Here is a 15,537-nt window from a genome sequence, read left to right as displayed (position 1 = left end):
TTTTAATGATGGACACTATCAAACTTCATAAAGATTCTTCTTACTTCTTATTCGCCATGAACAAGTCTTAAAAAGCCTAGAGGAAAAACAGAATAACTGAGAATCGTCGCCGCCTTCGTCGTCTCGGTTCTGTCTGCGTTCTGTCAGTCCTCTAGTTCTGTCATCTTCTTTACAGAAGTAGATTTTCATTCACCTGCTGGATTAACGAACTGGATGGAAGCTTTTGCTAAGAATATTCCAGACCTCCATATTGCTTTAATCGTCGCCCGTTGTCATCTGACCTTCCTTTCTGACTTTGGCCGTTTATTCTTCATTGAACCGAAGCTCCTCAAGATGCTTTCGTTTCTGTCTACTGATTTCATTCGTTCCTCCAACTCGCTCCTCCCGGGCTGAGTTTCAGTTCCTCCCAGAGTTTCAGTGTCTTCCGTAGCTGAGATAGAAAGTAAAATGAGAGTGGTTTTCCAGATTCCGTTGCTGGTCGACTTTGTATGTGACGGAACAATTCGAGTCGTCGAGATGGTTTTCATTAGCACAGGGGTCGATTGGATTTAAGGGATTCATGACCGTTAGATCAACCACAGGAGTGGACCTATGCGGTTGAGATTTTTATAAAAGTGATCTGTTTCTCAATTTTAATGTTTGCATAATAACACAATATGAAAGAGATAAGTATATATACAAAGTCCCTGGTCAACAAAAGGAGAAAAGACTAGAAGGATGAAGGTTGACATATTTATACGGATGAGTAATGAAGGCTTGTATTACTTTACTGTTTCATTAAATTTTAAAATTTAAAGACGTGAACTAGACTAGACAAGAATATTTTTGTACTTTATTTCATATTTTATAGCAATCTTATCAAATTGGAAGCCTTGAAAAAGTTTTAAATCAGACTCCATTTCTAAATATTTGACTATTATTATTATAAAAAAAACCCCATTGTTCAATAAATTGCTCACTAACAATCAAAACTAAATAGGACTAATAATACTCAAATAATAGGTCACACGTGACTCATGAGATCAAATCTGATTACTTGATTTTAAAGAAATAGATTCATAAAAAAGTCTTGAGTTCAAAAAACCTCTTGAATTCCTTGGCTATTAAACTATACTCATTATTATCCTTGAATTGATCAAGCATGGGAATGTTATAATGCAATCTATATATAACCAATCTCAGGTAATGGGCCATCTTATCCTTTCCTATTGCATCTATCAATCAAAGTGATCTAGAAAGAGAATCATAAATATATTAGGAGGGGGAGAACTACAGGGTACAACAACAAAGGCAATACATGACCATTCAACCAGCAAAAGCCAACTTAGTTTACCGCTACCACCATGGACCAAATCTTCTACCCACCCACCCCTCTGCCCTCCAGAAAAAAAAAAAAAGGATCTTATAAATTATTGTTCTTCATAATGATTGTCGATTAAACTTACAAAAAAAAGGGGGGGGGGGGGGGGGGGGGGGGGGGCAAGAAAAATGGTGTAGGGGCATAACTACGAGTTATACACTAGTTATGGTTTATTAGAGGCCTAATATAAGTTGTTCGCCTAACTGTGTAACTACACCCACTTTCTATATGTTCACACAATGAGCTCCAATGCCCTTCCCTTGATCAATTGCGTTATGCGCTAACAAGGTGTCATACATACATTTATGTGTTGTTGGACATTTCAATGAATTAGTAGAAGTCTTACTCGGTATCGCTATGAGAATCCAGAAAGTTAAACTCTCTGTAACCACTGAGCTTGATCAGTATGGTTCCCCGATTCTCTTCACTCCATTTGATGCCCTCATTTTCTAGGAGTTTGATTACCTGCGCCATCGAAAATGTTGACATATTATATGATTCCCTCAAACAACACAACATATGCCAAGTTAGTATTAGATGATTCTCCAAACCCACAACATCCAGGCTTAGTATATAACACATACCGAAGTTTTCAGCTTTGATTTTCCTACACCATGAGATCCACATCCGGTGATAACCCTCAGGGACTGAATGGCTACAATAGCAAATACATAGAAAAAAAATCCCATTTTTAACCCTCTACTTGGCTCACAGTCAATTTTGACGTTCAACTTTATCAAATCAAACTCAAACTTGAATGAGTATGAAAAATTATTACCCCCTAAACTAAGTTACGTATCTTTCTTTTAATACATATGGTAGTTGGATGAAAGTATTTTTGTTGGTATCGAGTGAATTGATCGAGTTGGACGTTATTTATCATAAGTTTTGTAAGCTATCAGTTTGTTCCAAGGGAATTTTCTAATTTGTTTTGTGGAGGGGGTACTAATTTCTCACCCATCACCAGTTATTCAAGTATAGGTTTCAATTTGATGAAGTTTGAAAAGATGAGGTCAAAATTGACTGAGTGAGCCAAGTACGAGGGTAAAAATGATTTTTTCCAAAACAAAAAAAAATATATAGTGAGCAAAACAGTGAAAATAAAAATTTATCGTGAACCAGGAAGTAGTGCATAAAAACATAGGTATTGGCAGGTGGTATACTCACAGGGAACATAAGATCCAAATAGGAGGTGCATTTTAAGAAGCCTCATTGCCTGTTTCACATGTTGCCCATGCAAATCAATTGTTATCACATTCTCTATCTCCCTATTTCTGCAACAATCAGTAATGGTTGTTTAATTTCACATTTAAAAACGAAAATTGCCGAGCTTTTAAGTTTTAAGCAATAGAATTACCTGGCTATAAATATATTGTGACTTGCTTTGTCATCAGCCTTCTGCGCCTGTCTAGCTTGCGCTCTCCCCTGCACAATCAATAGGTTAAGCTGAATATGTTCTTATCATCAAAATGTACGTTATTTTACTGACCATTCACAGGGACAGGATGATTAAAAGATTTCTGAATTATCCGCTTAATTTAATTGAGAAGTTCATAAAATAAATGGACAAGCCAGAACAGATTCAACAAAGAAAATCTACACACACAAAAAAAGCCAGAAAAATGAACCATGCACGTGCTGGAATTACGCAGATTCGTTTTGACGCGAACAAACCTGCTCCGATAGGTAAGATGCATAACTGCGTTCTCCTTTTGTATACGTCGTTGTTGCCTAGAGAAAAATGCAACCATATATAAGTCTAAACTCGTTCCGATATTAAAAGCCTGTAAAGTACTAAAAGTATATTACCTTCTGGTAATAGGATTTCGCGGAATCCCAATGCTGATTTGCATTTTTCCTGTAGAACTGATAGTCATCTTTAGCTGTAACATTGAACACAATTGGTAGCTAAAGTTAGGAAGATCTCAACAAACAAATTTAGCTGGATTCAATTTTCTTTACATAATTGATGAAAAGGACAGGATGGAAAGAGTATATAATACAAAAGAAATAACATAAAGAAGTTGCAAAATTACCTTTATTGTCACAAGTATCCTGGACACAACTTAAGGTAGTGACATCAATGGCAGGTCCCAGAGATTGCATTTTCTTAACCATACTTCTCCAATTCATGGCGCTGGGTTCATATTCAGGACTTCTCGGAACGTTGAATAAAGTCTCTAACAATGTCTGAGGGAGCTCAGATTCAATACGTCTTGAGGGCTGTGATTCTTCGACTTCGGAACCACCAAGAACCTTCACATCATTCCTATTTTTAAAACACGATTTTGATTTGAATGAGACCTTGCGAGTTCAAAATACAGAGCAATGTCCAAGGATGATTTCAGGCGCTTCAAAACTCAAAGACATTTAGAATGATAGATGGGTCAGGTTGAACCCAAAGGTACTACTATATGTTCAATTCATTGAGGTTAAATACAGAAACAGTAATAAAAAAACCAAATTACCTACAACCAGCAGCAATCGACCATATACTCTCCTGAAATTCACTTTCGGACGAATAGGAGGTAGAATCGGATGCACGATCTATCGACTGTCCACAAAATTCAAATGATTTCATATTTCAGAAAGAGGAGTGTAAATTATATAGCACATAGTAAGCATATTTATCTGCATGATTGAATGCAGAAGGTTTTTCAAAAAGGGGAAAAATCTTCCTCACATTTTCAATCTGTTCAACTGGAGATCTCAAATCTTGTTCGAAGTTAGCACCATTACATGAGTACCTATCACTTCCACACTGTCTAGGGGCAGCTAAATCAAGTAAAACATTTAAAGCCTGAGAAGTTAGATAAAACCCATAATTAGAATTACAAAACATGGTAGTAAAAACATTGTTATCTAGCATGTCTACAGTAAATATTCATGTAGTATATATACAATATTATAGAAGAAAATCAATATACAGAAGTAGAAAACTCACAGTACCTTCTCCACATCATATCCACATTGACCTGCAGAGACAAAACTGGATTAGTCAAGGAACCGACAAAGCTAATATCCAAGTCTGTTACAACATGAAAAACACCAAAAAAGTAACTCCAAAAGAGAAAGTTTACCGGTGGCATATACCATCTTATTAGGTTTGGGTGGCATGCAAACAAAAACAATGGCTACAAACAGATCCAAAATACACCTAAAAACCTAACGAGATGAAAAATGGCTCCAATCCATAATAGTAACACCGAGAGGATAATTATAAACGTCGTTTGAGATAGACACCCAAACGAGGGACATGAAACTTGGAAAGAGCTCACACCTCTTCCGACGACCTTAATAATAACTTGATCGTCAACCCTTTTTCTACCAAAATTGTTCTATAGGAGACGACTTTTCATTAGCAATGAAATAATGGAACTATGGGAATAGGGGTACATCCCCAAGCCAATGGGGATTACAAATGGCTCCAAAACAAGGTGGACATTTTCTGTCTACTGCAAGCCTTAAGATGTTCTAACTAAATATTTTCCCTAGAAACTTCTCTCCCAATTGGAGCATTGAAGCCTGAAATTTGCAATGTGGTTTAGTTACAACCTTGATATGATGTCTGTATTCTTTCTCTCAAGGTAGGAAAAAAAATGTTATGCATACCCTTACATTGTGAACCTTTTGGGAGCCAAGTTTAATTTTAGTTATCTCCTTGTTTATCTTTGTAACTCTTTTGTGGAACCTACAGAGTTGTGAATGGCTAACCCGTGTTCTTCAGATGGTTCAATATGTATGTTAAAGTTTACTTATAATCTATCCTACATCGACACATTAGATAATCTACTCGATTTACAGATATATGCGGATGACTTTTAGGTTATTAAAATGCATCGAACAAATATGAGTCAAGCTGGAAAAATAGCATCGTTTTCCATTCAGACACCATTACATCTAAATATTTCTCCCATAAACTTTAGCGCGTTAAGGAAAGAGATATGAGGAATATGAACGGTACTTACAGAGCACATCTCTTACGACGGCCATGCTCAGTTCACACTCGTTTCCTAGCATGGAGCAAAGAAACTGCTCCGCCTCCTGTTGAGAAATGTTGCCATGGTCAAACTCCATGAATTTATTCCTCGAATCTCTCTTCAAGGACGACCGAACATAATCCTTCCCTAAAACAGTGGATACTGTTCCCGTGGAAGCAACGATCCGCTTCTGCTTCTTCCCCATATAACCCTTATAATCTAAAACATCCTCCGAAGAATACGAACTCGAACACGAAGCCGTGATCGCGCTGGACGACGAAGTCGTTGTCAGATCATCGATACAGTCGCCGAAGCCAGAATCAAAAGCATCAGCATCTTCGTTCAAGCTGACCCTAGCTTCACGAGAAGCATTCGCTGCTGGATCGTTCAAAGAAGCCGACGAGAACGCCTCGGTCACCGCGCCGACGGCGTTAATGTCATCTTTGGCAACAATAATAGCAGCGGTCGGCTCCAAAGCCGCCGGGATCTTCTTCTTCTTCTTCCTATTCCTAGGGTTCTTCATGGGAACCGATGCTAGAATTTATAAAAACAGCTCGAAAATCGGGAATGAGAACGAAGTTTGTGGCGTTCCGAAGAACTCTGAGGCAAGAAATCGAAGAAATCGGGAACCCTAATTAGGTAGTAGAAGGGGGATAGAGATGGAGGTTCGAGGAATTGGGAGAAAACAAGTGGTAGATGGTAATGGGGGCGAGGTTGAAAGCGTGAGAACTGGTTTTTGACGTCAATGATGAATCTCTATCCATGGTCACACGTAAATCGGCCGATTAGATTTAATATTTATAGCCCACAGACCAACCCCCTCTCCCACACACACAGCCTAAAATCCTAATTTCATATTACTTTCTTAATTTTTTTTTTTATAGTTATTAAATTCTTAAATTTTTAAAAATATCAAATAAGTTGATAAATCTTTTTTAACTTTTTAAATATAAAATTGGAAGGAGAAGTTTGATACTTTATTACCAAATAAAGCACAGACTAAGAAATAAAGTCCGACTAAAAAAGCTGACACGTGTGGGTTAATGAAGCAATAAACTCATAAAGAATACGGAAAATAACTTTTTAAAAGGGTTCAAGTGTGAACATCTATATTGAAACCCAGAATGATAAATTATGCTCGAGCTAGGATTTATTACTACTGTTATTATTTAGGCAATGATAAATTAAATTAAATATAATTTGATATAAATATAAATAAATGAAAATACAATGATCTCAATTTGAAAGCACACATATATATATATTATATATATGGCTTCCCTATCTTATAGCCGCTGAAAATATATATATATAAAAATGGCTTTCCTATCTTATCTCCTCTGAAAATACGGACATATATATAGATATCTATATATATAAATGGCTTTCCTATCTGAACTCCCCTGAATATATATATATAAATATATATGTATGTATGTAAATGGGTTTCCTATCTTATCTCCTCTGAAAATTGATGACTTTGACGGAGAGAGCAAAGACGGAAAAGAAAACGAGGATGAAGGCAATGAGCACCGCAACCGAAACTCCGACCATACCAGGCCCATACCCCAAGCTTGATTCCAAGTATTCCTTCACAGACCCCTTGAAACCTGGTCCAACTATTATGGTTTCCACGTCACCAAGCTGTGAGGTTATAATACCCCTCAATGTCCAGGCCACCGGTGAGATGTAGTAGAACCAAATCCACCATCCCGGAATGTTCTGGTAACATTTTGGTTGTGTATTTTGTGTATTAGAACAAGATATCAACAATTCTATATTATGTAGAGAATTAAACTTGCTTACTGGTTTTGGAACGAGAAAGCCGGAGAGAAGATTCCAGAGAGAGTAGAATGCAGAAGAGACAACCGCCGCCATTTGCTGCGAAGGAGTCAACCCCACCGCCATCATACCATAAAAGGTGAAATACGTGAAGGTCAAGAACATGAAGAGCAGATAAAGAAAGAACTTCCCTGCAAATTTCCAAGCAGAGTTTGATCACAGAAGGGTAATAGAGGCATTAAAAGAGTGCTCTAAAGTAGTCTACTCACCCGCATTTCTTTCAAAATTAACCATGAAATATGTGATGACACCAAACAATATGGTCTGCGTGAAAATGTATGGAACCTCCACTAAACCCTGTTATTAAGGATTGTTAAGGATCGGATCCATTCATCCATCCAACATTATGATGCATAAATGGAATTGGTTTTACCTGTGCAAATGCGTAAGCAATTGGAGAATACATTCCTGCTGCTTTCTCACGGTAGAATACGGTTCTCTCAATTGAAACGATTGGTTGTACAGAAGAAGCGTTATTAACTCCAAGGAACAGGCATGCGGAGTACAACGCTCCCATTACAACAAGCAGTTGTTGAGTTGAATTCCTGTCCAACATTTCATTGCGCCATTAATTTGATATGAATGCTACAATTTGTTTTTTGTTTAAGAAAAAGAGAGAATTTTACCTTTTCATACCGATATCCCAGAAGGCAGAACCAAAGATTAGTGCACTTATGGCGGTGAAACATAATCTCATGACATTGTATTGGGGACTCCTCCAATAAACAAGTCTTTGCTTCCAAAGGCAAATGAGGAATTGGGATAATGTGGTTTGGGAGTAGGTGGAATTGAACTTAAGTGGCTCTTCACCATCTTGGGGAACACTAAATTGCTTGATGGAAGTTTCCACGTTCCTACGCAAAGAAAAATGTCTAGATGTTGTACCAAAAAAGAAGCCAAAATATCATGTAATAAGATAACAAGCACACCTGTATTGGTCGGAGTTTCTATATATGTCGGCAAAATCTCTGCCAATTCTCTGCTCAGCAGCGGGTGTCGTGACCTCAAGCATCCAAGTAGCTGGATTGTAAGACTCTGGTATTGGAGATATTCCACCAATTCCCTAATAATGATGCGAACATTAATATTATTTGAGCCAATAAGATGGTTTAGGGAATGATCATGGGTTTATAAGTGAGGAATACTAACTCCATTGGTTTGAGGCCTTTTGGGGAAACCCAAAGCAAAGCCATGAGAGCTTATGCTCAAAGTGGACAATATCATACCATTGTGGAGAGTCGTGTTCGTCTAACATGGTATCAGAGCCATGCCCTAAACTTAGTCGTGCCAATAGATTGATAAATCCTCAAATCCTCAAATATCGAACAAAGAACTCCTAAAGAAAAGGAGCCAAGCCCCTCCTCGAAGGCAGTCAAAAATGACTAAGACTCCAAAGGAGTCGAGCCTCGATTAAGGGGAGGCGCACTTTGTTCGAGGGGAGGTGTTGGATGATGGAAGTCCCACATCGACTAATTTAGGGAATGATCATGGGTTTATAAGTGAGGAATACTAACTCCATTGGTTTGAGGCCTTTTGGGGAAACCCAAAGCAAAGCCACTGGCTTTGCTCAAAGTGGATAATATCATACCATTGTGGAGAGTCGTGTTCGTCTAACAGGTGTAACGTGTATAGATTTGATGTAATCTTACCTCAAAATAGTCTATCATTATTTGCGAATGTGTTCCTAGCTTTCCTCCATATATAACTCGTCCTCCTCGTTTCATTAGAAGTAACTGCAAAAAAAGTCTATCATTATCTCTCTCTACATCCAACGGTGAAAAACAGTTGACCGAGCAATAACTATATAATAACATAGAGGGTTTAGCGTCTAACCTCATCGAATGCTTCAAATATGTCGATGCTGGGTTGATGAATTGTACAAACAACAGTTCGTCCTGTATCGACTGTGTTACGAACGGTTCGCATTACAATGGCTGCAGCCCGAGCATCAAGTCCAGAAGTAGGTTCGTCCATGAAGATGATGGAAGGATTTGCAACAAGCTCCACTGCAATTGTTAGGCGTTTTCTCTGCTCCGTTGATAAACCAGTACTACCTGGCATACCGACCAATGCATGCCTAAGAGTATCAAGCTCCACTAAACTCATAACTTCTTCAACAAACTCCTGAAAACGTGCATTAAAAATAGCATTTGGGTCATTTGGGCGATGGAAAAACTGTAAAAAAGAATGTAATGAAAGTCAAAATGTTTGTACCTTTCGTTTCTTCTGGCTGATTTCTTTAGGAAGACGTAAAGAGGATGAAAATTGAAGACTTTCCTCAACTGTTACTTGAGGGGAATGTATATCATTTTGCTCTACGTACCCTGATATTCTAGCAAAAGTGCGTTGCTCTTTTGGAAAGCCTGATATCTTAATTTCACCTTCAATGTATCCACCCGTTTTTCTACCGGCAAGAACATCCATCAATGTAGTTTTTCCTGCTCCGCTTGACCCAACTAATGCTGTAAGAACCCCCGGTGAAAATACACCGCTCACATTTGATAAAAGTTGCAATTTCTTTTCGGGTATTCCTTGCTGCCTCATTTCCTGGAAATAAATTGGATAAAAGTTTTAAGAATCACGACTCTCCACAATAGAATGATATTGTCCACTTGAGCATAAACTCTCATAGTTTTGCTTTGGGCGTTCCCCCAAAAGGCCTCATACCAATAGAGACATATTCCTTACTTGCTCCCAACGATTCTCGACAAGGGATTGCTAATATTAGAAGGCATAGACACACAAATTTAAATTTGAAGCTAACCTTGGGAGTATCCACAAAATAATTAACATTGTGAAAAGTCATTGTTAATGGTTGGAATGGCAGAATCATTCCCTTTTTCCCTTTCCTGTCAGCATGAGGAGATGTTTGACTTGAATTCGGAACTTGTTCAACCCCTGCAGATGCAGATAGATTCAAGAGGATTAAGAAATAAGCCCAATTCATGAGGCATACATATGTGAACAGAAATTATGACTGACGATTGTTTGCAGTAGAATCAGCTTCATTGGTATCAGCTAGGATTACAGTCTGGGCTTTTCTTAGCGCTGTAGACAATGAAAAGACAGAGAGTTTTATCATCTATGAATAAAAATATATTTTTAAAAAAGATTATTATTTACTTACGGTGGAGGTGAGCTAAAGCCAGAGTCACCAAACTATTGAAAAAAATTGCATAAACCAACAGCACACCAACACCCAGCCAGTACCAGGAATCACTACTAGGCATGCTATATGCATGGAGAACATTGTATCCAACGGTTCCATTTCCAGTTCTAGATTTCTGTAAATATTTCAGTAATATACATTAAAATTGAACTAAGTTTCAAAGGGAAAGAACATAAGTAATTGTAATTGTAATTGTATCATACCTCCATCCACCTAGTGGCAGTAAACTCGTTGACAGAAAGAGCACGTTGCCCATAAGTCAGTGGGGACACCCAAAAAGCCCAAGACCACCAGGGCTTAATCATATCTAAAAAAAATATGATCGTATATCCAAATTAGGATTGTAGTTTAAGCAAATTTTCTTTTTTCTCCACAAACAAATGTAAGCCTTACCTTTTGGTATGATAAATCCACCGAGTAAAAATATAACTAACAAGGCTGCTGAACCAAATGTATTGGCAACTACCATATCTCTAGCTATAGCTGCCATCAGACGGAAAAGACCTATAGCCATTTGATGAACTGAAAAGAGTAGGAACATGAAGCGGAAAAACCTGAAATCAATTCGAAGTAGGCTGATGAGTAACACAGAAGGAAAACTAGTTGCATTTCAAGCGATTGAAAAAACTTAGATGAGGTACCTTCCAGCACTAGGGGCAAACCCAACCGTATAATAAACAACACAAGACCACACGACGGCTTCAAGTACTGAATAAGGCACACGCAAAACCCAGCTACTCATAGACCACGTCCAAGAAGGGTGAAACAAGTTATCTCTTTGCTTGTAAAAGACGGGTAGTCGAGATATCATAAGAGGTAACTCAGAAAATCCATTAAACATCATATGCACTAATCCAAAAAATAGGCAAGACAGATAGAGGCTGCCATTTATTTCATCTGTCGGGTGCAATCTTGTTCTTAAAAACATTGTGCATGTAACAAATCCAACGAATGCAACCTACGTAACATATGTATGGAAATAATGAGTTAGAAAAATATAATGATTCCAAAACATTAATAGTAAAAAAAAAAAAAAAAAAAAAAATTAAATACCTGACATGTTCTAAAGATATATAGAAAACTATGCCTCTTCATCAAAAGAATTTCTCGGAAAAAGCAAGCTTTAACGAGTTCACTACTTGAGACAGCAAATTTTGTTTTAGCCAAAGCTGAAGGATGACTTAATGATTTATCAAATGGAGGATTAAAATTGGACTCCAAAGACTTCCCAACTTTGGAATTTTTGAATGCTTGAGCAAATTCGGGAACAGAAATATATGTATATGGCCGAGAAGAATCAGCCCAATATTGGGCTTGATCCTTTTTAGACGTGACCTGCCACAAAACAAGTTAGCCAAATTAAATGCAATAAAATGTCAATTTACTAATTTAAAAACATGATCATGTAAAATACCTCTTGTAGAAAATCAGCAACTCCCTTACGAGGTGGTAACTTAAAACCCAATGACTCGAAAAGGCCTAACACCTCTTCTCGAGGGCCTTGATACACGAGATGACCATCCGATAATAATATAAGATCATCAAACAGTTCAAATGTCTCGGGAGCAGGTTGTAAAAGAGCCATCAAGACTGTAGCCTCCATTTGATGAACAAAGTTTCTCAAACATTTGACAATTTGATAAGTTGTTGAGCTATCAAGTCCTGTAGATATCTCATCCATAAGAAGCGTTTTTCTTGGCCCAACAATCATTTCCCCTGTGCCAAAAGAAGTTTAACTTAGTAACAATTGTCGAGTAGCTGAAATACAGTGAAGTCGTTGAATGAATTATTCTTCACTAAAGTTCATTAGTAAAGAGACCTGAAGTGACTCTTTTTCTTTGCCCACCAGAGACACCCCTAACCATGTCATTGCCAACCAGTGTCTCTGAGCATACGTCGAGACCGAGCACTTTTAAAATGTAGTCTGTTAAAATACTATGCTTTTTACCACTAACAGATGACGCCTGAAAAAGGAAAATTACAAGATTAAAATACTTTCTTTTAAGTTAGGAGGTTCAAATCTCTATAATGAGTCTCCATAATGATAGTGCTACATAAAATCAGATAAGGACCTTCATGAATGCATCAATATCCGGACTAGGCCGTATTTTCCTCTCTTTCTCCAAGTGAGACAGCTCTTTTATATATTCTACAACAAAAGAGAGAAGTAAAGAAACCAATTTGGTTGTACCGTAATGAAATAACCAAGCTAAAGCTATGAACTATGTTGCTCTATACAAACCTGCAAAGCCTTCGCTTGCACCTTGGCATCTAGCTGCAAAGTCCAAAGTTTCTCGTACAGTCAATTCTGCTAGGTGATTATCTGATTGACTAATGTATGCAGAGGTTCTTTGAACACAGAACTCATCAAGCTGATGTCCATTATAAGTAATGTTACCAGTTTTCTAGTAGGAAAAATGACAAATCAATGAGGATCCGTTAAGTTCAGATATATAATAAAAAATTAAAATATAAGGCTAATTCATTATTTTAAAAAAAAAAATCTGTAAAGAAATTAGCTGAAATAACAAAATTGAGCTCAACACTCTTAATTCTTTTAACTTAGTAATAATTTGGTAATTGATTTTGAAATAATGTAACGTTTTTAGTTTAAAAAAAAGTTATATAACATTGCCATTCTAAAAAAAAATTATGAATTAGTTACTTAATCTTTTAAAGTTTTTAAATTTGCCCTTAACACTTAAATTTTTAAATTAGATACCGTTAAAAAAATAGAAGAAAAAAAAACAATTAATTAATTGAGTACATAAACATGCCAGTTAGATGGCCGTAGATTAAGTGAAATCATCCACATAATTCCGCTCATCAACAAAATTTTGCTTTTATAGTAACATGATGATATATCCTATGACAATTATTTGGATAAGATTTAATTGAAATTTTTAAATGATTAATGATAAATTTAAAATTTTATAAAATATCAGGGACTTTTTAGTATATTAAGGGGAAAAAAATAGCTATTTTATTTAAATGAAAATTGATGTGACAATTTTTATTTTATAATTTTCCATTGTTAAAACATTCTAGTATTCTAAACCAACCAATAATAATAATAATAATAATAATAAGTAAAATAAATTAAATAAAAAAACCCAACCAAAAAAGGTTTAGCCTCGTGTACAATAAATACAAAGTATGTACCTTTAAATTCCTATCAAGTTTGCCTGCAAGGGCTTTTAGCAAGGTGGATCTTCCCGAACCCGGAGGCCCCAAGAGCAATGTCATCCTAGATTTTCATTAAACATTTTAAATCATTTTTCTTACCATAAATAAATTACCATGAATAAATCACTTTGTTTCTATTTGTTTTAAGTTAACATTATTAATTATTAAAAAAATACAAATATATATATATAATAAGCTTTTAAACTTCTATTTAGGGGATAAAGTAACTTCCCGTAAATTTTCAATTTTGAGATTAATAATTCATTGGCATATTAAAAGATTTTAAAAATTAATCTATGTAATTTTAAATATTGTGTAAATTTATAGTAACTAAATAGGTAATTTAACTCTTATAAACTATTTTATCCATTCCCATACTAAAAAATTTTAAAAATTAATCTATAAAATTTTGAATATTGGGTAAATTTATAGTTCTAAAAATTCATAACTAAATAGTTACTCTTAAAAAACAATTTTATCTAACCTTCCTGGTTTCACTACGCCAGTGACGTCGTTCAAAATTGTTAATGGATGTCTTTTGCTTTTCGTAATTCTCAAACTCGATAGAATACTCTGCATTAACGTTAAAATTATTAAGAGGAAGCATGAACGGAAGAAACGAATTGAGCCAAAGATTAAACAGAATTGGTTAAAAAGAAACTGTTGTAACCTCTATCACGTCGTATGTATAATTTATTAAAGTGGGCAGAGATCTGGAACCGACTTGCACATCCGCGCTCACTTTCAGGTTCTGAAATCTAATTTCAACCTTAGGAATCGCCACTCCAGCCCTAGCGTGATTAGAAACGTGAATGAAAGTAAAATTACTATCAGATGAATTCGATAAAAATAATTATAACGAAAATGAAAGATCAAGAAGCGCAAGTAGAAAATTAATCAAGAATCGGAAGAACATTCATCTCTGCTTCTAAATCGAACATCAAGTAAGGCGCTAAAAAGTTATCACAAATCCGCGAATCACGTTCGTCAAATTTTTAGCATCACATGTGACCAGGTTTTCAGGTACCGCGAATTTATGACGGTTTTCCTAATCACAATGAGGAATCGTTCTTCAAACAACTAAAGAAAATCCAGAGATGATCAACAAAAACCTAACGAAATTAAACAGGCGCTAATCAAAAGTTTTCAAGAGAGATTTATCAGAAATAAAATAATTTCAATGGCGATCACCTATCGAGGCGTTCTTTAATTCCAGAAAGCAAGTTGAAATTATCTTGATCCTCTGTTGCCAATGCCTTCTTGACAACGAGTTCGCGTTTGCTCTTATTGAGCTTCCGTACGTCGATGGTTTCCGTTCTCTTAAACCCGTCGTCGCTTTCGGAGGCAGAGATCTCCGACGGATTACGCGTTAACAATGCGAAGTTCGACTGTTTCTGAGACGGCAACCTCTCAATCGCCGCCCATAAAAGCTCCTGCGCATCCCTTGCCACTAATTCGGCATTGGACGGTCTCGAAAACGACTGATCGGTCGCATTGATCTCCAATTCAAAGTACTCACTTCCATTAGAAGCGGCCATTAAAGAAAATACAGATTCAAATCTTCTGGCGTTCGCCCTCCGGTTATCGCTGTTTGAGACCTCAAGCGCAGCACCGGAGGCAGAAGACAGACGGAGATTGGCTTACAGATCAAGTTAACGCTATTTATTTGCGAATGGAAGAGACGAAGTGACGGACGATGAGTTCGTTGCCGCGAATTGAGTAGAGTGTGAAATTACCAAACTACCCCTTTCTGGAAATCTGTTGCGTTGTCATCTTTCCAGCTATTGACACGTGTATTACAGTAAAACCAACAAATTTCTCCTTTCCCATCCATACCGGCAGAAATTTTTATTTATGCTCATAAAATAAATTAATAAAAAAAAAAAAAAAAAAAAAAAACAACTAATATTTTCCATTTTTTAAAACGTGTTACAATTGTAAAGTCAAAATCAAAAGCATTCTCTACAAAATTTTATAATTAGGTTTTCTCGACGATGAAC

At 36.4% G+C, this 15,537-nt stretch overlaps 2 protein-coding genes across 5 annotated transcripts; both read right to left on the bottom strand.

The window, feature by feature from the left end:
* Positions 1 to 24: 24 nt before the first annotated feature.
* On the bottom strand, positions 25 to 6,124 carry LOC111777513 (smr (Small MutS Related) domain-containing protein). Of its 4 annotated transcripts, none has more exons than XM_087118338.1 (12): positions 5,329 to 6,123; positions 4,310 to 4,335; positions 4,044 to 4,160; positions 3,829 to 3,914; positions 3,397 to 3,629; positions 3,170 to 3,243; positions 3,035 to 3,091; positions 2,718 to 2,785; positions 2,528 to 2,634; positions 1,945 to 2,015; positions 1,707 to 1,825; positions 25 to 430 (listed from the first exon to the last, which is right to left on the bottom strand). In XM_087118338.1, exons 1-12 carry the CDS (start codon positions 5,861 to 5,863, stop codon positions 415 to 417), a joined length of 1,509 nt encoding a protein of 502 aa, XP_086974464.1. In that variant the 5' UTR covers positions 5,864 to 6,123; the 3' UTR covers positions 25 to 414. The 4 variants fall into 4 exon arrangements, 3 of the variants coding, with proteins under 3 accessions (XP_086974464.1, XP_086974465.1, XP_023512926.2); XM_087118339.1 differs by lacking the exon at positions 25 to 430 and adding an exon at positions 1,231 to 1,373; XR_015412036.1 differs by lacking the exon at positions 25 to 430 and adding an exon at positions 2,318 to 2,383 and having other exon boundaries at positions 1,756 to 1,825; positions 5,329 to 6,124.
* Positions 6,125 to 6,524: 400 nt separating this feature from the next.
* Positions 6,525 to 15,187, bottom strand: LOC111777815 (ABC transporter G family member 31). The gene is made up of 24 exons (XM_023657535.2): positions 14,729 to 15,187; positions 14,208 to 14,328; positions 14,022 to 14,110; positions 13,514 to 13,598; positions 12,594 to 12,756; positions 12,424 to 12,500; positions 12,171 to 12,315; positions 11,766 to 12,067; positions 11,405 to 11,686; positions 10,993 to 11,309; positions 10,745 to 10,905; positions 10,555 to 10,658; positions 10,310 to 10,466; positions 10,165 to 10,230; positions 9,947 to 10,080; positions 9,397 to 9,729; positions 9,016 to 9,306; positions 8,832 to 8,915; positions 8,112 to 8,245; positions 7,809 to 8,036; positions 7,556 to 7,727; positions 7,392 to 7,479; positions 7,147 to 7,313; positions 6,525 to 7,062 (listed from the first exon to the last, which is right to left on the bottom strand). Exons 1-24 carry the CDS (start codon positions 15,073 to 15,075, stop codon positions 6,796 to 6,798), a joined length of 4,314 nt encoding a protein of 1,437 aa, XP_023513303.2. The 5' UTR covers positions 15,076 to 15,187; the 3' UTR covers positions 6,525 to 6,795.
* Positions 15,188 to 15,537: the final 350 nt, after the last annotated feature.

The sequence above is a fragment of the Cucurbita pepo genome, chromosome 16 (assembly GCF_057944985.1).
Source record: "Cucurbita pepo subsp. pepo isolate OVF chromosome 16, ASM5794498v1, whole genome shotgun sequence".
NCBI classification, from domain to species: domain Eukaryota; kingdom Viridiplantae; phylum Streptophyta; class Magnoliopsida; order Cucurbitales; family Cucurbitaceae; genus Cucurbita; species Cucurbita pepo.
Note: the sequence above shows the minus strand (reverse complement) of the source record. Positions and strands in the feature narration are given on the sequence as shown.